Source organism: Erinaceus europaeus, chromosome 7 (assembly GCF_950295315.1).
Source record: "Erinaceus europaeus chromosome 7, mEriEur2.1, whole genome shotgun sequence".
NCBI lineage: Eukaryota > Metazoa > Chordata > Mammalia > Eulipotyphla > Erinaceidae > Erinaceus > Erinaceus europaeus.
Window position 1 is genome coordinate 51112703 of NC_080168.1, and position 22650 is coordinate 51135352.

Sequence of the window (22650 nt, forward strand, 5' to 3'; positions counted from 1 at the left end):
TGTGGTAAAGGCTCATTAATTCCAGGAAATGGAAACATCAAGGTACACTTTACACAGAGAAAAACATAGCTAGGCATCTTCTTGGAAAAAGAGAGGAGGCCAGGGCAGCTATGTGGTGATGTGGGAAATAAAAGGGAGGAGAAGATGGGCCTTGAAGGGTAAACTGGAACTTCAAATGCAACAACAGACAGAGGCTGAGCCCAATCCATACCCCACAGAAATTGAACAGTTTTTGAGCAGAGAAAGAGTGGCACCAGAATTGTGTCTTGGGAAGTTCATTCTAGCAGCCATGCCCAACATGATTTGAGTGGATTAAAATGAGCACCAGGGACTGAGTGACCCATTAAAAAAGACATGAGTGACCCATTAAGAAATACATGTAGTTCTCAGATTCTCTGAAAAGTAAGTAATAAACACAAGAGCCAGAGTATAGGAATAGTTTCTAAGGAGAGCAAAGGCTCAAACCCCCAATGGGGAGAGTTTGGGAAAGGGTTGGGCCCATAACCTAGGATTCAGGTGTTGAGAAGTGGGAGACAGTCAGTGGAGTCTCTAAGGCTGGACAATGATGATCTGCCCATCTCTGACACAGCAACCATGAGACAACTGCATAAAAGCCATCCCAGGGGGGCTGGGTGGTAGCGCAGCAGGTTAAGCGCACGTGGCGCAAAGTGCAAGGACTGACGTGAGGATCCAGGTTCGAGCCCCCGGCTCCCCACCTGCAGGGGAGTGGCTTCACAGGTGGTTAAGCAAGTCAAGTCTGCAGATGTCTATCTTTCTCTCCCCCTGCCTTCCCCTCCTCTCTCCATTTCTCTCTGTCCTACCCAACAATGAACAACATCAACAATAACAACCGCAACAAGGCTACAACAACAAGGGCAACAAAGGGAAAACAATGGCCTCCAGGAGCAATGGATTCATGGTGCAGGCACTGAGCCCCAGCAATAACCCTGGAGGCAAAAAAAGTCATCCCAGCTGGACATTTCCTGATATAAGTACACTCTAATATTAATATCTCCTCTTAACACACACACACACTATGCCCTAACATTCCAGTGCATTTCTTTCTTTTTTATAATTTTTATTTATTTGATAGGATAGAGAGACACTGAGAAGGGAAATGGAGATATATAGAGAGAAAGACATCTGCAGTTCTGTACTGCCCCTGCAGGTGGGGAATGGGAGTTTGAACCTGGGTTCTTACATATTGCAGCCTATGTACGAAAATAGGTGCACCACCACCCTCCACCCTCCACCACACTTGTTAAATTATGTTTCTTCCACAGCGACAGAGAAGCATCTTGATTGGAGTGAAGAGAAGGAGCTGGAGAACAACCATTTCTGACCAAATGCTAACTCAGCAGGGGGAGGAACCTTAACCAACACTCATCCAGGCTCATAGGCAATAGTCACATCCCCATCCCAGGGTCACAGGAATAAGACTGCAATTTTGAAAAGTGGATATATGACCTCATTCCTTGGCTGCTTTTTCTATAAACAGACAGTTATCTTTCCACTCTGGTCATACCAGCAAGAAGAAACCTGTTCTCAGCCCAGTGGCCTATCGTGTCTACAGATATGGCCTAAAACCACTATTTCCCAAGGTGTGCTCCCCAGAATATAGATATCATCATCATCATCAAAGGGTCCTGCTAGAAATTAATTTGGGGAAATGCCAGCTTCAAGAACATTAAGGATATTTCTTTGCCGTTAGATTCCTCTGAAGTTTTGAGTGCTACTAGATTCTGTCGTCGGCATGAGACCCTTGCTGAATGACAAAAAGTAGGTGGCATCTTCCAAACTTATTTATCCTCAGAGTATCTTGATGGACACACACACCTTGCAGCACATACTTGCAGAAAGCTCAGTGCTGATATTTCTGGGGAATAGTCACATTCAGCTAGGAACAAGACATCATAGTGCAAGCTAGATAGAGGCTACTGAGACCTCTTGGTGAGCCCTACCTTTCTCATTCCTTGACATGTGTGAATGAGAGCAACCCTCCTGACAACTCTTGATCATGGTATTGTTATTCTTCTCTCCACTTTACAGATGGAGAAGTGAAGGCACAGACTGTCCTGAGTGGCAGAGGATCTGTGAATTGGACCCAGGCCATCGGGCATGCACTGCAACAGTGTCAGACACTGCAGTCAGCAGCACTGGGAGATTTTGAGAAGAATGTATCAACAGTTAAGGCAGAGACCTATCCATAGCAAATTCAGGCTGTCTGCTCACCAACTAGGGTTTACAATGCATTAAAAATGGCTAATTATTTGCTGACTGATTCTGTTGCTATATGAGACATGCAGACTCTTCCACTAAAGCAGTTATGATTCTGTGAACACTAACCAATAAAAAATGGCAAAAGAAGTCAACTCTTTAAAGCAGCAAGACAGAGAAGAAGCAAGTGTGGGGAATGGCTTCTCCTGTGTTTTTAAAGTATCAATCATGAGTTCCCTATCCCAGAGACCCAAACCAAGGACTTGTTCTCCTTGAACATGCTGCAAAGTTTTACAGCTCAAGCCCTCAGCTTTGCTGGAGAATAGCCAAAGACATGTCCTACCCGCTCCCACTTCCTCTCCTTGTTCAGAAGGATGATCACCAGCTTCGGGTGCATTTGGTAGCCATCTTCACTGAAGGACAGGTTTCTCCCCTCAAAAGTAACATTGATCAGATACCTGTAAAGACAAAATCAAGGGAAGGTTAAAAGTATGAAGGGGGATGCCAAGGAGATGATAGGATGTGGTTAGAAGCAGACACGTAGATACAGCAACACTGAAATCTGGCTCCACTGAAATCCACAGCAGTACCCAATTTTCTACAGAACAGGAACAACATGGACAGATGATATAATGCACAGTAAGGGTTCTGAGCTTGACTATAATCTAAAGCTTTGAAAATTACTTAGCCTTATATACATCAATTTTTCTACTATCTGCAAAAAAATGGAGGAGAGCTAAATAAAGAAACCTACACTATCAGGCCTGTACAACTTATTAAAATCATTTAGTTCTTCAACAGTTAGGATAATTAATGACACATGTGGCTCACTTATATCCATTATAATTTTTATTTTCTGGTTGTTTCATATTTTTATTGTTTCTTTGCCCATTTGCTTCTTTTTGTCATATGTGTGGATGGTCTTCTATACAGTCATTTTTTCACTGAATTCATTGTACCTTCTATGGAACTCTGCTCCATTTTTTCTGTTTGTTTTGTGGTTACCATGAGTGTTGTGTCTAACTTACTATATCTAAAACAGTCTTTTTAAAGCTGGTCTTGTCTTGTCATAGATAGTCTGTGGCATTTCTACACAAATGATGAGTCATAGAAAAAAAGTAATAAAGGAAGAGATTCCATTTACAGTTGAGCCATAAAAGATAAAATGACTTGGAGTGAATCTAACAAATAAAGTGAAGGATCTTTATAGTGAAAACTATGGGACATTGTTCAAAGAAATAGAAAGTGACACAAAGAATGCCCAATGTTCATGGACCAGAAGAAGAATAATTATTAAAATGGACATCTTACCAAAAATTATCTATAGAGTATGTCAAAATAGAATTTATCAAAATCCCAATGACATTTTTCAAGGAGACCGAACAAATTATCCAAAAAATTGTGTTGAAACACAATACCAAAAATAATCCTCAATAGTCAAAGTACTCCCTATAGGAGGGATGGAGGTGTAATGATCCCCAACATTAGTTTATACTCCAAAGCAATAATAATTACAACAATGTAGTATTGGAATAAAAGCAGACACTCAAATCAGTAGAACAGAACAGATAGTTCAGAAATAAACCTACACATATGTGCCCATCTAATAAATGACAAAGGGGCCAAAACCACTCAGTGAGGGAAAAGAAAGCCTGTTCAACAAATGGTACTGAGCAAACTAAATAGCCACATGTAGAAAAATGTCACCAGAACATCACTAAATACTATAAACCCAAATCAACTTAAAATGGAACAAAGACCTGGACATTAGACTTAAAATTATAAAATAAATACAAGAAAACATTGGTAAAACATTTAGGGACCTTAATTTCAAAGATATATTCAGAGACTCAACACAAGGGCAAGGGAATGTACAACACTGGTACTATATCACATTTAAAAGCTTGTACACATTGAACGAAAATTACATATGGATAAAAAAAACAACTTATAATTGGGAGAAGATATTTCCATATTACACATATGGCAAGGGATTGATATCAAACAGGTAAAAAATAGTAAAGTTCAATACAATAAAACAGACATCCCAATAAAAATGTGGCCAAAAGACTTAACTAGAAGTCCTCTTACACATCCCTCAATCACTACAAAGCAAATCCTGTCAGACAAAGTAAAGATACAAAATCTGAATAAGGGAAAGAGACTGGCATACTTTTAATGATGACTGCTTGGTCACTACCAGACCACTCCAACACCTGGGGCCCTAGTCAGGGAGTCCTGGCATTCCCACACAGACATGATGGGCCTAGACCTCTAACAGATCTTTCTCACCACTGTCACTGGTCATCTTCATCAGGAACAACATAATGGACCCCTCTGTGGGCCCCTATCGGATCTGGCCCTAAATGTAAATTAACAATGGTAGGGAATGTTCCATTCTCCAAAGGGAGGTTGGATAGCATACTCTACCTATCACCTGAGGATGATGGGTCCTGAAATTGGCACAGCCTGGAACAGTCCTATCCATGACCACAGAATGTGAGCTCAGATCTACAGGGATGCAGAGGTTACATAGGCTCCTGTGCTGACTATGGGCCCCAGATCAGATCGGTGGGGTTTACAGTTAACAATATTTATATGCCTTTCCCATATTTGGGAGCTATTCTCTTCTCTGACCCAGCTTTCTGTTCCTTTTTCCAACTGTGACACCATCCCCCTAAACAATAGCTTAGGTCACCTGCATATTGAATGTCAGGTGCAGGTAAAAACTAGTTGGATAATAGGCCCCTTGGAATATACCTAAAATAGACCTACTAGCTTTTTCCAAAATGGAGACCCCAAATCTCCATCCACAATATTCTTGTTATTAGGTTCATTATTAGTCAATAATTTGCTCTGTTTTATATATTAACTCTTTTTCAGCCACCAGGTTCTAGATGCTACTATGATGCCAACCTGACTTCCCTGGGCAGATGACCCCACCAATGTGTCCTGGAGCCCCACCTCCCTAGTTCCCTTCCCCACTAGGGAAAGAGACAGATGGGCTGGGAGTATGGATCAACTTGTCTGCACCTATGCTCTGCAGGGAAGCAATTACAGAAGCCAGACCTTCCACTTTCTGTACCCTATAATGTCTCTAGGTCCATCCCAGAGGGATAAAGAATAGGAAAGCTATCAGAGGAAGGAATGGCATATGGAGTTCTGGTGGCGGGAACTGTGTGGAATTGCACTCCTCTTATCCTATGGTTTTGTCAGTGTTTCCATTTTATAAATAAAAACTTTAAAAAAAAAAAAAGTCCTCCAGTGAAGACCTATGAAGTAAAGCTACACTTCACTTATCATTTGAGAAATACAAATTAAAACTACAATGGTATTCTACTTCAAATCTGAAGAATGATCAATAACAACAACATGGGAAATGACAAGTGCTGGTGAGGATGAGGAGAAGAAATTCTGTTACACTATTGGTAGGAATGTACAGTGGTGTAGCCCCTATAGAAAACAGTATGAAGAGTCCTTAATTAAAAATGAAAATACCTTATAATTCAGCAATACCACACCTAGGTATATGTCCACAGAACATGAAAATACTAATCCAAATTGATATATGCAGCCCTATATTCGTAGCTGCATTTTGATTCACAATAGCCAAGTGGTGGAAGGAACTTAAGTGCCCATCATGACTGAATGAAAGTTATGGGATATACATTTTTTTCAACAAGAGTACTACTCTGCAACTTAAAAAGTCAATATTGTATCCTTTGGGACAAATGGATGGAATTGGAGAGGATTACATCCAGTGAATAAGGAAGGAGGTCAGAGACAACTATGAGATAGTTTTGCTCATTTAAGAAACAGAGAACTGAAACAGATGAACTAAGGAAAAAAGGGGGGGATAGCAAACTGTCCCTATGCCTTTGAGAGTTATGGAGGTTATGGAGGAGGGGTGTAAGTGGTAAAAAACTTTGGTGTGACTCCAAACTCCCATAATCTTATAAGTCACTAATTAAAATTAATATATATTTATATTTGTTATTTTTAAAGAGAGATAGAAAGTTCAGAACACTGCTCAGCTATGGAACTGGAACATGGTGGTATGAGGGATTGAACCTGTGGCCTCTATAGTCACTGACATGCAAGCATGCTACCTCCCCAGACCAGGTTTGTTAAACCTAATGAGGTACGTGACCATGGGGCCTAATGCATAGCAAACTTTTCTTAATAATTACCCACAAAAGGAGATGGAGAGGAGGAGAAAAAGAGAGAAAGTGTGTGGCAGACAACTTGCTACCAACAAAGGTAGCATGTGGGGGCTCAGAGTCCTTCCTCCAAAACATGCATAGGCTTTCAACTCTGACTGAGGTTCCTGCCCAGATTTTTAGAGCTGCAAGAGTCCAACAGGCAGGGACGTGATTCCAGGAGCCACACCTGAGAATAGGACTCTTGCAACTTGCAAGGAGCAAGGCAAAACAACAACAACAACAACAAAAAAAAAAACTATAGGCACCCCAATCCTTGGGAGGAGACAGAAGAGCTATTTCCCAGAGTGCTCTGGGTAAGGAGGCTTAAACTAGCTGGAGCTCTAGAAGAAAACTCAGTCAGACCCCTTAGAGTGTTTTCCCCTGCACACCTGCCTCCATCCAACTCTCCCCAGCCCCTTGCTCCAGCCTGATGGAGCAAAGCATTCTTGCAGGGAATTCCCATAGGCCTGTCACTGCAGTTGTGCCAGTGTAGTATAGCAGCCACTGGTAATTAATGTTCCTGTGCCAGCCTGGCTCAAGGAGTCAATAACAATTAGCTCTGTGTTTATATTACAAGCTCTGGAGTCCTGGGTCTAAGAGCTCTGCTAAGAAGCTAAATAAATAAATAAATAAATAAATAAATAAATAAATAAATAAATGTGGGGAATCTTGTAATTGCCATCAGTGTTTGAAAGGGTCCAGAAGATGTGGCCAACCAGTTTTGCAGTATGCTGACAGAAGACAAATGCACCAGGTGACAATTTAAAAGGTTTACCTTGAAGCCTTCTCATTCAATAAACTTGTGAGGCTCTTTGAAGAGTCTTATTTACTTGAGAGATAACGACAGAGGAGAGGGAGAGAGAAGGAGAGAATGCAGAGCACTGGAATTATGCAGTACCAGAGACAGGACCTGGGGCTTCAGAAATATGTATCTATTCCTCAGTCCTAAGTGAGACCATTTTTTTGATTCTGTCAGGTAACACTAGGTTAAGCACTGAGGAAGCTGGGATAGAGTGACAAAAGTGACTGGACACTGTGAACCACATTTCACTCTCGCTGCTTCACAGACAACATCCAGAACACTGCAGCCCTCAAGAGAACAGGAACCTCCCTTACCCACTCTGCAGAAGCTTAAAAGAGACTTTCATAACCAACTTTCCCACAACCCCTTGCACTTTAAGCTTCCTTTCCTCCACATCCTAACAGCTGGCCTCTCAGCTCTTCTGGTGCTTACCACTGCACACAGCTATCTCATTCCCTCAGACAGTTTTTTACTTCACATTGAAATCTGGTCCACTACCCTGCAATACTTAACCCTAGTCTCTGCCTTAGTATTAGGTGTCTAACCCTCCCTTCTCTCCTTATGAACTCTACAAGCAATTCAAGGCACTGGTCATGTGTCTCTTAAAATCAAACTAATAGAAACACTTGAACTTGCAAGGAGGAAGAGGAGGAAACTTCCTGGGAACTAGGGTTATTGTCGGGAGGTTATTGTTGGTTATTGTTGGGAGAGTGGGGTTATTGTTGGGAGGGTGGGGACACAGAACTGTGGTGGTGGATTCAGTATGGAACTATAATCTAATAGCCTTGAAAACCACTATTAAATCATTAATAAAAAACATACGGTGAGTCGTTGGGGGATAACTGCATGATGGCAGAGGACTAACGCTGGTGGTGGGAATGATGTGCAGGCCTCTACTGGGGGAGATAAAACATAGTACTCATGTGGCAACAACTGTCTTGTAAACCATGACTTCATTCATACAGTGATAAAATACATGCACACTGTCAACTTTGTAGAAACTTTAAGGTCATTTAACTTGACAGATAAGAAGACAAAGCACAGAAAGGCTAAACTCTGTTTGACATTCCCCTCCCCCATGCTCACCTCACTCCCCAGCTAGCCAGAAACAGAGGTAACACCTTAAGACACAATTCCCACCCTCACTTTCTCTGCAACCCCACCCTGACAATCATGGCCTCCTGAGGCTTGCTCTCAGTTCCTTCATCTACTTGCCACAAGCCATGGCTGCATAGCTGCCTTTATCTCCATGATGCCTCTTCTCAGGATACTTCTGGATGGAAAGCCACATCCTTGACTCAATTCAATGTTTTTTCACTTCCCTGCAGGGTGCTCAACTCAGGGCTGCTTGTGTCCAGGTCTCCTGGAGCCCACAACTTTCACAGTCTATTGTCCCAGAATTCACTCTGGGGGACACAGCTATAGAAGCACAGAGTAAAATATTTTCAGACTAACAAAGCAGAATTTAAGCAGTGTCTAGAGGGCCAGCAAGGAAACTCACCTAGTAGGGTGCCTATTTTGCCATACATGTAACTCAGGTTTGAGACTGGTCCCCACCATACTAGGGGAAGCTTAGGTGCTATGGGATGTTTCCCTTCTTGTCTCTGTCTCTGTCTTTCTATATGAAAGAAGTCAACCTGGAGTGGCAAAATCCCAGTGATGACAAAAAAAGAAAAAATTATATCTGAAAGTCTTTAAAGAAGGCTTATGCTAAAGAGTTTAGTTTCAGGTCTGGGAAGGTAGCATAACGGTTATGTAAACAGTTTCTCATGCCTGAGGTTCCATGGCCCTAGGTCCAATCCCCACCACCACAAGCCAGAGCTAAGCAGTGCTCTGGGATAGAGGGAGAATCTAATCTCTCTCTCTCTCTCTCTCTCTCTCTCTCTCTCTCTCTCTCAAGAAATAAAAGGTTCAGAGGAAAGAAGATAGAAAGAGAAGAAAAGAGAGAGGAAGGAGTAAACAAGGAAAAGGGAAAAAGGAAGGGGGAGAAAGAGACGGAAGGGAAGAAAGAAAATGGGAGGGAAAGAGACAAGGAGAGAGAGAGAAGGGAGAAATAAATTACTTAGCTTAAACATTCTCCTTTCACAAGACAAGGCCCTGAACAATTTTGACATTATCTATAATACCATTGCAAATATTTAAAAAGAAAGTGTCCATTTCAGCAGGCAATTATAACAAGAGAAGTTCCAAAAATAAAGTAAGTAATAAGTACCATGAATGGAATAAATACAAAGTCTCTCAAGATGACTTCTTTGAAGGGGACAATATGGAATTGAGTGTCTCGGCTGAAAAACCCCAACTTTCAGAAAATAAACTACACTCATGGATAATATAATTGCTCCATAAATTTTTGTAGCTATTCCTGCTCTAGACCCTTCTAGTTCTCCTTATATATTCTTCTCTTTCTGCCATGTTCACCATCTCCCAACTCTATAGGACTATTATTTTATTCTTTCTAAGCATTTCTCATGCTTTACACTCATCAAAATAGAGGAAAATTGTGTGACAGTATATAAAATACTCTTCTCCCAAACAGCCTTTAATCATCCACATCCTCACACCCTTTAGCAACATCTAGATCAGACATTCACACTGTTATTTTTCTTTTCTTTTTTTTTCTTTAGTAATTTTCTCTGACTTGCTAACATTCACCTATTAGTGAGGAGCTCAAATACACACACGGTGGGAGCAAGCATGCCCTTTGATGATCAGACCAAACCAATCCACCCATCACTAAGAAAAGCATGGCAAAATAATTGGAGTGTGGTCACATCTGGTCAAGTGACCTTGGAATCTCATGCTCAGTTTTTCCTCTTTAAAAATGCATGTTAGAATGCATAAGGATCCAGGTTTAAGATCCCAGTCCCCACCTGCAGGGGAAGCTTTGTGAGCAGTAAATCAAGTATGCAGGTGTCTCTTTTTTTCTTCCTATCTCCTCCTCCATCTGTCAATTTCTGTCTTCTCTAACAAAATAAAAAATATAAAAATTCTCCGGATCTGGGTGGTACTGTACTGGGTTAACTGCACATAGTCTGAAGCACAAGAATCCTGGTGCAAGCCCCTGGCTTCCGACGTGCAGAGGGTTGCTTTGCAAGTGGTGAATCAAGTCTACAGTTGTCTTTCTCTCCCCCTCTGTCTTTCCCTTCTCTCTCAATTTCTCTCTGTCCTATTCAACAACAGAAGCAGCAGCAGCAACAACAATGGGAAAAATATATATAGCCACCAGGAGAAGTGAATTCATACAAAAGGCACCAAGCCCCAGCAATAATGCTGGGGAAAAAAAAATTCTTGGGAGTCGGGCAAATAGCTCAGCGGGTTAAGCGCATGTGGCACCAAGCACAAGGACTGACATAAGGATCCTGGTTCAAGCCCCCGGCTCCCCACCTGCAGGGGAGTTGCTTCACAGGCATGAAACATGTCTGCAATGTCTCTCTTTCTCTCCCCCTTTGTCCTCCTCTCCTCTCTCCATTTCTCTCTGTCCTAACAATGACAACATCAATAACAACAAGTACAACAACAGTGAAAAACAACAAGGGCAACAAAAGGGAAAAAAATATATATATATATATATATATATAATTAAACTCTGTTTCTTAAAGTATTGGTAGGATAGAGAACCTCAGATTGCTAGAGCTGGAAGCAGACTTTGAAACTATCCATTGACAGCCCTCATTTTACAATAGAAGACACGGCTACCAAGATGCTAACAGAGCCCCGATGTGTGTTCTCATGCCATGGATCATGCCTTGGATTATGAAGGTCCCTAATACACACTGTGAAAATAAAACTCATCTCCTTTCCTGCTTGACTCCTTGTCAAGGAAGGTCAGAATCCCGATGGCTCAGAGCCAGTACCTTTGTTGCATATGGCCAAGGTCAGACTCCAGGGGGTTTTGTGGGGTCAAACTGAGGTATAAGCTTGTGCCATTTTTTTTTTATGTATTCTGTGCCACTGGAACCCATCCACTGCACCATATCAGCAACTACAGCAATGATCTAGCCGTATGCTCTGAAGGGGGGGATCCAACAGAGCCTCACAACACTCACTTTGCTCTCCACATCTCCTTTACAAGGTGCGAGATTTAAAAAGAAAAATGTCTATTATGGTAGTTATGAAAGATGTGAAGCTCATCTCATTTTTATTTCCAGTTGAATCAGATGAAGTGCAGAAGGACTGTGTGGCTTCAGAAGATCAGATGACAGGCAGAGCCAGGATGGCAACGTAGAAACAACAGCTACCATGAGCTCTAAACAGAAGCAACTTACAAGGTGGGATTCTCTGGATAGGGTAGGATACTGGGATGTCTGTAGAAGGGTGAACAAGGGGTGGTCAGGGTGACACCAAAAAAGTCTATAACCCACTCTTGGGATGGTAAACAGGCCAAAAGGACAAAGAAAGGAAAATCTTTTTGGTTTGATTATTTCTGAACTCACCCCTCCCCCACACCCCAGAAACAGCCCTCAGAGGCTAAACAGCCACTCCAGCAGGCTACCCGCTGAGCTATTTTATTTACCAAGATTCCTGGCTCACCAGGGCTATCATTCCAAGACTCTTTCTTTTTTGTTTTCCTTCTCTTTTTTCTCTCTCTCTCTTCTCTTCTCTCTCTCTCTCTCTCTCTCTCTCTCTCTCTCTCTCTCTTTTTAGGTGGCTGGAGCTCTATTTGAGTGACAAAACACCTGACCAATCAGAGCCTCAGCCCTGTGTGGGAAAGCCTACCTGGAGGTTTTTTTTTTTTTTTTTGGATACTTTTTATAATTGGCTGTCTTTGCTCAGGCTACTTGCAGCCAATCCAGAGCAGCACAAGCAGCAGACTGACTGTTAGGGTTTTTTACTCTATTTTATTTTATTAGTAGTACTATTATATACACATGTCCCCTTTCCCTCCTCCTTCTTCAGATTGACCACGATTAACTGCTGTTTTTTCAATTGATAGGAGAGTGGGTGTCCTATCCTTTGTGAGAGGAATTTATTACTCTCCCTATTCCCACCACTTTCAATTTTCTATCTTCTTAGCTAATTAAAAACAAAAACAAAAACAAACAAAAAAAAAAACAACCTCTTTCCTTTCAATGCTCCTTTTTTGTCTTTTTCTTTTCTTCCTTTTGCTTTCTGAATTTACTGATACTCGTTTGGGAATTATTTTTGGGAAAGAAATCTGACTTGGAGTGGACTCTGTGTGTGTGTGCATGTCTCTCTTTTCTATTTCCCTTTCTCCTCTTGCTATCCTTAGAATTTACAGTGGACAGTAGATTTGCATAACTGTCTATTCTTGCTATCCCTTTTTTCTTTTCTTTCTTTTTCTTTTGGTTTTGGTTGCTTTTTTTTCTTGGACTGGTGGTGCTGTTTTGCTATTGTTGTAATTTCTGAGGTTTCTGACTGCATTTGTGAAAGGGCTTTAGTATAGAGGATCAGATGACAAGACAGGTAACAGCCCAGGTGTTCTCACTGCTGTCCAGCTTTTCCTCTCACCAATATGCTGGGCTTTCTTACTACCCTCAGCTTACACCTCCACCCACTGACAGCAAAGTTATAAAAGACCACAGTTCAGGGTATAAGAGCTGCCCAACAACATATGAGTGGCTGAGAAAGCTGTGGTATATATACACAATGGAATACTATACAGCTATCAAGAACAATGAACCCACCTTCTCTGACCCATCTTGACAGAGCTAGAAGGAATTATGTTAAGTGAGCTAAGTCAGAAAGATAAAGATGAGTATGGAATGATCCCACTCATCAACAGAAGTTGAGAAAGAAGATCTGAAAGGGAAACTAAAAGCAGGATCTGACTATAATGAAAGTAGGGCACCAAAGTAAAAACCCTGTGGTGAGGGGTAGACATGCGGCTTCCTGGGCCGGTGGGGGGTGTTCCTGGGCCGGTGGGGGGTGAGGGTGGGGGGTGTGGGTGGGTGGGTGGGATGGGACACAGTCTTTTGGTGGTGGGAATGGTGTTTATGTACACTCCTAGTAAAGTGTAGTCATATAAATCACTAGTTAATTAATATGAGGGGGAAAATTAATTGTATGTCTAGAAGTTTTTAAAACACAGACTGAGTCTTTTTAATATATAGGCTGTGTATTTGATATGCAGACTCTCTCAAAAGCCTAGACCAAGTAGATCAGAAGCAACCAGTGGCACAGCTATATACAAGATACTGGGTACTGTACAGCAAACCCTAACGAAAGGACTTTTCAAAGTTAACCCAATTACCAAATAATGTGATGATAACATTAACTATCGATTGTTTTTTTGAACCCTAAGACAGCAGGAACCTCACATCTCCACTATAGAGCCTATATTTCCCCTAGTCCTGGAACCTTAGGATAGGACCCACTTTCCCGCATGCCTTTCCCAATCCATATCAAAGAATGTTGCATCTGCCGATCGCAACCTAATTAACGCAATGATTGCCACCTCAACATGCTTCAGCTCAGACTGTGTCCAGAGACTTCAGGTGTGGAATGACAACCCTTCAGCTTCATTACTCGGGTGAGACCTTTCCTTTCATAGTTTTCTCTAATTACATCCCAGGTGGTTCACTTTCTAACAAAGTCCCAAAACCTAGATATAGACCAGGTTCTGTGAGAGAGAGCATATGTTCACACGTATCTATAAACAAGTGCAAAATATATACCTGAAAGCAGAAGTACACTAGAGTTTGCAGTGAGTACCCCCCCTAACACTTCCTCTCCACTATTCCAAGCTTTGGGTCCATGATTGTGCAACAATTTGTTTGGCTTTCTATGTTAACTCTCTTTTCAGCCACCAGGTTCCAGATGCCATCAGGATGCCAGCCAGGTTTCCCTGGACTGAAGACTCCACCAATGTGTCCTGGAGCTCCGCTTCCCCAGAGACCCACCCTACTAGGGAAAGAGAGAGGCAGACTGGGAGTATGGACTGACTAGTCAACGCCCATGTTCAGCGGGGTAGCAATTACAGAAGCCAGACCTTCCACCTTCTGCAACCCACAAGGACCCTGGGTCCATGCTCCCTGAGGGATAGAGAATGGGAAAGCTATCAGGGGAGGGGATGGGATATGGAAATTGGGTGGTGGTAATTGTATGGAGTTGTACCCCTCCTATCCTATGGTTTTGTTAATTTATCCTTTCTTACATAAAAAATAAATTTAAAAAAATAAGAGTTCTTGATTTTATGCTTACAATTTTCTAGCTCTGAAAAATCTCTAACTCCGTAACTGTGTGTCTGGAGTGCCACTGATTTTCTAGAATGTCAGCACCCTCATCTATTCAATAGCCTTCTCCAAACCATTTTACTTTTCTGATGAGGGAAGCTACAGGGAAACTGCCCTCATTCTTCCTGTTTCTACATTTCAACTGATCATCACTGTTGCCATTATATCATCAAACTCCACTGTCTGAATGTGAAAGCCACAAGTCTCAAGTCTTTTTTTTTTTTTTTTTTTTTTTTTTTTTTTAGAAATTACCATGCCATAGGCATACCTGCTCTAGAAATAGCAGAAATAGGGCTAGGGAGATAGCATAGTAGGTATGCAAAAGACTTTAATGCCTGATGCTCTGAGTTCCCAGGTTCAAGTCTCATCACCACCATAAGCTAGAGTTGAACAGTGCTCTGGTCTCTGTCTCTCTGTATCTCCCTTATTAAGTAAATGTAATATTTTTAAAATAGTAGAAATAATTCCTCAAGATTAGAACTGTTGGGCATTTATTAAGCATTAAGAAGTTGCTCAAATAGCTGAAGAAATCAGTATTGGGGGCAAAGATGCATGAATATCAGATGCTTACTGTGATATTTTGGTAGGCTAAACAGAAGTCTTTAGAAATCCAATTTAGAGATATCCAATTATTGAGTTGGGGAGATAGCATAATGATTATGCAGAGACTGTCAAGCCTGATGCTCCAAGTCCTAAGGTTCAGTCCCTCACACCACCGTATGGCAGAGCTGAGCAGTTCACTGATAAAATTATATAAATATATATATATATATATATATATAATCTCTAAATATTAAAAAATGAATCTGAGAGAGTTGGGCAGTAGCGCAGAGGGTTAAGTGCATATGGCGCCAAGTGCAAGGACCATAGTAAAGATCCCGGGGTTTGATCCCCGGCACCCCACCTGCAGGGGAGTCGCTTCACAGGCAGTGAAGCAGGTCTGCAGGTGTCCTTCTCTCCCCCTCTATCTTCCCCATTTCTCTCTGTCCTATCCAACAACTACGACATCATCAACAACAACAATAATAACTACAACAAAAATAAACAACAAGGGCAACAAAAGTGAAAGTAAATAAATATTTAAAAATATTTTTTAAAATGAATCTGAAAAATGATCATTTCAGTAAAATGTGACCAATGTGGGAGGCCACAGCCAGAGAACCACAGCCAGAGAACCACCTCTCAGTGCACAGCCCAATGAGTTCATTCTGGAGAGAAGCCTAGAAGTATGTCATTGGTAAAATACTCTATGCTCAAGTGAATGACTTTGCCAATGGTCCCAAAAGGCTGGTCAAAAAAAATGGAGACTCAGAAAAAAAAAAAAAAAACCAGATCAACTGAAAGTAATAGTACATACTGCACACACACATATACACACACACACACTCTACCACCATTACCACCAACACCAACATCAACAGGCGGTGCAGGGTGGTGTTGAAGAGCAAGGAAAGCGGGGGCCAGATGGTGGCACACCTGGTTAAGTACACACACTACAATTACAAGGACCCAGGTTCAAGCCCCTGGTCCCAACCTGTAAGGGAAAAGTTCTATGAGTGGTGAAGCAGGGCTGCAGTTGTTTATCTTATCTCCTTCTCTATCTCCCCCTTAATTTCTCCCTGTCTCTGTCCAATAATAAATAAATAAAAATAAATTTAAAAGAAAAAAGAGCAAGGAAAGTGTAGTCAGATGATCTCTATGCAAATCCTAGGCCCAAAGGTTCTAAGTTGACAGTCTTCTCAAGACAGGAATATTATTTCATTTTTGCTAACAATGGCTGATGTAAGGAAAGGTGATTTGAAGTCTTTAAAGTTTTTCCTTGACATACAATGCCACAAAGAAAAAAATATTAAGCTGTGCATCCTGAACAAAGCAATTAGAAATATCGGTCTCCTGAACTGTCAGATACAGTCCTTTTCTCTAACTTCTGTAGAATGGTGCCTAGCAAAGAATCTCAGGAAAAACTAATTTAAATAACAGACTGTAATTTAATTTATAATTACTTGAGATGGTTTAAACATAGAGTGTCTCCCAGTGAATTAAACATTTTCTCTGAAACGGTGTTTATACTATTAATTTATTTTGCGAACCATTCTCACAAATCATAAAAAGTTCAAGTTTGGGCTAGTCCATATCTTAGTTATTTAAAGTCTAATACTGTGATGCTAACTTAAAAATACAGATTAAGGAAGTCGGATGGGAGCATAGTGGGTTAAGCGCACATGGTGCAAAGTGCAAGGACTGGCGTAAGGATTCCAGTTTGAGCCCCCGGCTCCCCACCTGCAGGGGAGTTGCTTCACCAGCGGTGAAGCAGGTCTGCAGGTGTCTATCTTTCTCTCCCCCTCTGTCTTTCCTTCCAACAACAATGGCATCAATAACAACAATAAAAATAAATAAATTTAAAAAAATACAGATTAAATGATCTTGAAGACTGACTTACAAGTTTAATATACATACTTCCCCTCTCTTGCTGGTGGTGAGGATTATGGCCCTTGAGGAAGCTGGGCTGAACTGAGTTCATTTGAGGGGTAAATGGTGATGTGTCAATTCACCATCTACTTCAGTGGAAAAGTCTACTCAACCTCCTAGGCCTAGCAATTAAAATATTGTGAGATCTAGTATCCAGATTGCATTATATAATTGAATGCCATAGGTTCTGTCTACGTGAAGTCAAAGAGGACAGGAGCACTGTTGTCAATTACCTAACAACTATTGCTCATGTGTAAGGTGGGGAACATTGACTCTTCCTCTAGAAAGATGCTAAGTCAAAGAGGACTCTAAGATGCTCTGCTAACAGCCACAATGGCCTCCTATTTACACATCTGGAGTTTTTCAGCAAGTGGGATCAAGGTTCAGTCCACTTTCAAAGTAAATTTCTCCTCTGGACTCAATCATCACTCTGTCTGGGATTAAACCCAGGAGGTTTTCTTTGTCAGCCAGATTCTGTCCTACTCTTGAATGAATGAGAAAGCCTGGACAATGACACTAAGTGCTTGAAACAGAGTATGTTTAGCAAAGAGGAAAGAAATGTGCTTTGTGGGCTGAGGCTGGGGGTGGGGTTTAGATAGTGTAATGATTATGCAAAGAGATTCTCATGCCTGAGGCTCCAAAATCCCAGGTTCAATCCCCCTCACCATTAGTGAGAACTGAGCAGTGCTCTGGTAAAAAAAAAAGTAAAAATAAAAAATAAGGAGAGAGAAAGAAAAAGGTGTTGGGAAATTGTGTAGATGTGGTCAAGCTTGGCAGGGCCCACAAACCACCCTATTTCCATGCTAGTATGGCCTGCCCCTTTATCTACATACCAATCTTCTGCTTTGTCTTATAAATGATTAAAGGTCACCCTCCTGAGTCCCCACAGGGTGTTGCTGGTTCCAGCCAGCTGAATCCCTGGCAACGGTTGCTAGGGAAGTCCCTACCATTTCCAGCCCCTCCCACTTATGGTATTATAAAAGCCACTTCCATTTCTCCTTTCTCTCTTAAGCGTCCCTCCTGGTCAAGTGTGCAGACTGGGAGGTGGACACAGGCCTCTGCGGCTGGCTCCAGCAGTGGCAGGCTCCACGTGGCTTAATCTGCTGCACTCACTCCCGACTCTGGGGCTCCCCCATGAATAAAGATTTGTATTGCTACTGGCAAGAGCTTGGTTCCTGGATCATCCCTTCCACCTGAGACGCTAGCCCGGCAAAAAAGAAATGGGCTTTGCACTCAGAACACACATATATACAGGACAAAATGGAGTATGGTGTGGTGTGGTGTCATGTGGTGTGACCATACCATACCCTGGATTCCCCAGTTCTGAAGCTATCAGGCTACCTCTTTTTCACTGTTTATTCACCATAAACAGTCAACTATTCTAACACTAGTTTTATAGGTCTGTAGTAGGGATTAAATGAATCAAGATGCAGAAAGGGTTTATAACCTAACTGTATGCATGCACAAACACTGCCAATAATATTACTATGATCACCTCATGTTTTTTTTTTTTTTTTTTTTTGCTTCCCAGGGTTATCTATGGGGCTCTGTGCCTGTACTAAATCCATTGCTCCTGGAGGCCATTTTCTCCATTTTGTTGCCTTTATTGTTATTGTTATTCTTATTGTTGTTGTATAGGACAGAGAGAAATTGAGAGAGGAGGGAAAGACAGAGAGGCAGAGAGAAAGATAGACATCTTCAGACCTACTTCACTGCTTGCAAATCGACACTCCTACAGGTAGGGAGCCAGGGGCTTGAACCAGGATCCTCATGCCAATCCTTGCACTTGGCACCATGTGTGCTTAACCCACTGTACTACCACCTGGCCCCTGATCACCTCACTTTTATACTGCTGGGATATCAGAACATCAGGGCCTGCAGGGAGTTTAGGCTCAGAGTCCAATCTCTTACAGTTAGAACTGGACACACATGAGGTCAGGGGAGATTACTGCCACCATGAGTTCAGAGTCCAGATCCCAAATCCCTGATCTCTATGTTTCTAGACTATCACCAACCTAGCAGTTTTCCTCTCAGTCCCACAAAAACCAGACTCTTCAGTCTTGGGAAAATTTGTTCTGTCTATTGTAAGTAGTCACCCCTGGGAGGTTCTCTGCAGTGCTTAATCATACAACCTCACATAAAGTTTGGGTCCTGAGGAAAGCAAAAGATGAGCTCACTGCCACATAATTTTAGTGGAGAACACCCACCTGAACTCTTAAAATGGATCCCAGTCCTGACTTTCCAGGACCCTAATTTGAAGATTTTGGAATTCTTTTAAAAATTCATTCAGAAGGTATCCAGTTATGTAGCTCTGCTGGTGGATCACAGGATCAGCATGCCTGGGGTTCCAGTTTGATCTCAGGTGCTGGACTGGTGCTCTGGGTTCATTCTCTCTCCCCCTACCTCTCCCTCCCCCACCCCTCACCCACTAAAATGAGAGGCCCACTCATGCCTGCATGTTCCTCAGAGGGTCAGTGACAACCATGATTCAGATGAGCTGAATGCCAAAGTGGCTCCCCCCCCCTTTTCATAGAAGACAGCCATGGAGCAGGCATTCTTCATGTCCCTTTGTCCCCTCTGCTGGGGGGGAGCTGTTAAGATGCCACATGACACCTGGAGACACAAGAGGAACTTAGGTGAAACTCCCCAAGGGACTCTTTTGGATTACATTATTGTCACTGGGTTTATTTTTCCTTTGTAAGTTCATATTTCTGTGCTGTGCATAAATGAAAATCACCTCCTATTTCTAAAAGTACCAAAAAGAATTCCTTTCCTTTTGCATTGAGAGGTGCTCAGTGCTGAACATGAAAGTGTGTAGGTGATCAAACTGTGGGAGCTCTCCAGAGAAGTGGACACAGGTCAAGGGCTAGATGTTCAGTGTGTATGCTGGGATCTCCTCTTGATGCTTCCTTTTAATGTTCAGGTGAAGGCCCACCTCTCTGTCATCTCTCTCACCGCATGAGCCAGCAACACTCCTCAGGACCTAGGCTAATCCTGCCAGGCTGTGATTGATGAAGATTTCTCTAGAAATTCAACTTTAACCACAAGAGTTTTTCTTCTTGTGAACTTGCAGACACAGCTGAAAGAAACTGTGGGCATATGTACTTGAGAAATTCATGGTCAAGAATTTAAGTGACTTGGGTGTGATATCAAGAGGAAGTAAGGAAAATTCTCTCCCTTCTGAGCTTTCTTCATCTCCTCAATCTGCTCTTCTCTATTTTGAAATTCCTTTCCCCTTCTTTTGTACCTCAGGAAGTCAAACTCAGCACTGTGACAATCGTCTACACATAGCCCCAAGTCCCTCAATAGCCACCATATGGTGAATTTCACAACTCCCTCCAACAACTTTCTTAAAGGGTAGCAAATAAATAAATAAATAAAAAATAAGAGGTGAGCAAAGCAAGATGGCTTCAGTTACAGAGACTGGGCAGGAAGTTCTGAGGATCGACCATACATGGGGAAAGGGGAGTTATAAATCAAGTCTTCCAGTAATAGTGGATCTTTAAGTGGAGGATTCTAAAAGCAATTATGTTGAGTGGGAAATACAGAGGCTATCCCAGGGGCAAGAGATGGTTCCCAAGAGAGAGAAGTCTTGAGAAGCCTGAGTGAAAATTATGTCTTAGTGGAGATGGTACTACAATTACAAAGTATGGTGGGGATGCTTATGCACACAAAAACACAGCACTGCTTTCAGAATCCCACATCTGCTACATGGAAAAAGCACTTCCACATAGAGGAATAAAATGATTTCTTGAGCCTAGGGTCCAAGAGAAGACAATATCAATTCAGAGTGGCACAAGTACAGGAGGGATAAAGTAATATGTCTGGAAGTTAGTGAGCTACAAGAAGTTGGTTCACAGAGTGCCTTCTGGGGATAGATTTCTGAGTCTGGTTGGGCTAGGCATATGGGAGCAGGAAATACATATTCTTGGGTTGTTGGAAAATTCATGACATATTTTACATATAAAATAAAAAAAATATCATGACTTTTCTAACAACCCAGTAGTTAGCAATGAAAGGAATATCATAGTCCTCATATCATAGCTGAGGTCAAACATCTATTTAATCCAAGAGAAAAAATACACTGAGATGGAAACTGTAATGAAAGGTGGACAAAGATGATCTGCCAAGCACACACCTGCTTCCAGAGTTTTTCTAACCACTGTTCAAAATCAAAGCTCTGCTTCTAGACCAGGTTAGAATGGAGAGGTCAGGAGAGGAGCACTCCTGTTTGTCAATTTATTTAAATTTAGTGAGTTCCTGAAAGACACAATAGTGATGTTCCTCAGAATTCTAAAAGGGACTTGACCCTTCAACCTCACTTTGGGTTGAGGGCAAGGGTTTATTTAAAGCAAAGCCCACTTCCTGTGCTCCTGGTCCTCAGTAGGATAGCACCCAGAACCCCAACTGCATCTTCCCAGGGGAGCTGAAAGGAACCTGTAATCATCTCCCCCAGCTCTACCATGTGGGGGCTAGGGCTTGGCTGTTCCTTCTTTGTCAGGGGATCCTAGCTCCTTCCCTCTGTAGGTTGATGTTTCCATGGAAACATGCTCTTTACTGCTTCTGAAATTACCATGTATTATACCATTAACTCTTTGTTGATCAGGGTAGGTCAGAAAGATTTATTTGAAATTTTTCTGTAAAGCAATTCCATTTCCCACCTCTTTTGACAGAAAACTGAAAAAAAAAAAAAGTAATGTCTTCACTAGACCTGACTCTTTAACCCTTACGATGCTTGCTTTTGCCACTTTTTGCCACTCACTGTCATCCCACTGAAATTGTTCTGATGATACTAGAGATTCACAAAGAAAGATCAACAGAAATGAAATCAGTAGCTTCTGCTCCAGCTGTACTCTCCTTGCCATTACACAGCTTCAGACAGTCAGCATCCTCAAATTTCCAACAAGTTCCTTCCCTTGCTGATGTACTGTATAAAGTAGGCTGATCTTTTTCTGTGTCTCCTAAAGACTTTTCAGGTGAGTTCTCTGTCCTTTCCTGCCCATTTTCACTTGACACTCCCACATTTGGGGGGCCATCTAGAGACCCAGCATTCCACTCCTGCTATCTTCCTCTGGTTCCCAGTCTAGCATCTGCAATCACCTCCAACCAGAATGAAGGTTCTGAGGTGAGGTCCCACTCAGCATGATCAAATGTGAGCAGGTTACTGGGGCTCCGGTGAGAAAAGCTCTTAGAGCTTTGAACTCCTGGCACAGTTTTTACCTCTCTGTTACAATTTCTTCTTTACAGCATGACTGAGGGGAGAAGTTGGATGCTCTTGTGAGCTGCATTCTCAGCTAAAATGCCAGTTTTATATTATATACAAGACAAGTTGAGTGACATTTTTCTCCTTCCAGAGTTTTGTCTCTTTAAGGTATGTGAACTATATGGCTTCTAGCTAAAGTGAAATTATTCAGAAGTTACATTTTTGCTGGCCACTCAATTAAGAAACCAACCAAAGCCAAAACAAAACAAAATAAAAAAATAAGTAAATACAACTTCTAACTATACCACCATCTAATGAACTCATACCAAGTTCTATTCCACATGCTTACCATTGTTTTAAAATCTCACAGCAATACTATAAAATCACGGATGATATAAGGACTGTCCAAGGTTGGTGGCACTGGAAGTTAATTTCATTAATTCTGAGTTTATTCTGAAACTGTGTTCATACTAAGAATAATGCTTCCAGAGAAGCAATGGTTAGGAGAATGGTTAGAAGTCTCAAACTTCTAGCACAGTTGAACTAAAATCCAAACTCAGATCA

The 22650-nt window shown here is 41.8% G+C and overlaps 1 protein-coding gene across 3 annotated transcripts in view; it reads right to left on the reverse strand.

Annotated features, from left to right (window-relative positions):
• The window catches only part of GRIN2B (glutamate ionotropic receptor NMDA type subunit 2B), a 494586-nt gene that overhangs the window by 111968 nt on the left and 359968 nt on the right, over nucleotides 1-22650 (reverse strand). For all 3 annotated transcript variants that reach the window (XM_060194403.1, XM_060194405.1, XM_060194404.1), the window contains one exon: nucleotides 2561-2675. In XM_060194403.1, coding sequence (XP_060050386.1) covers nucleotides 2561-2675 — 115 coding nt within the window. The remainder of the gene's footprint in view (nucleotides 1-2560; nucleotides 2676-22650) is intronic.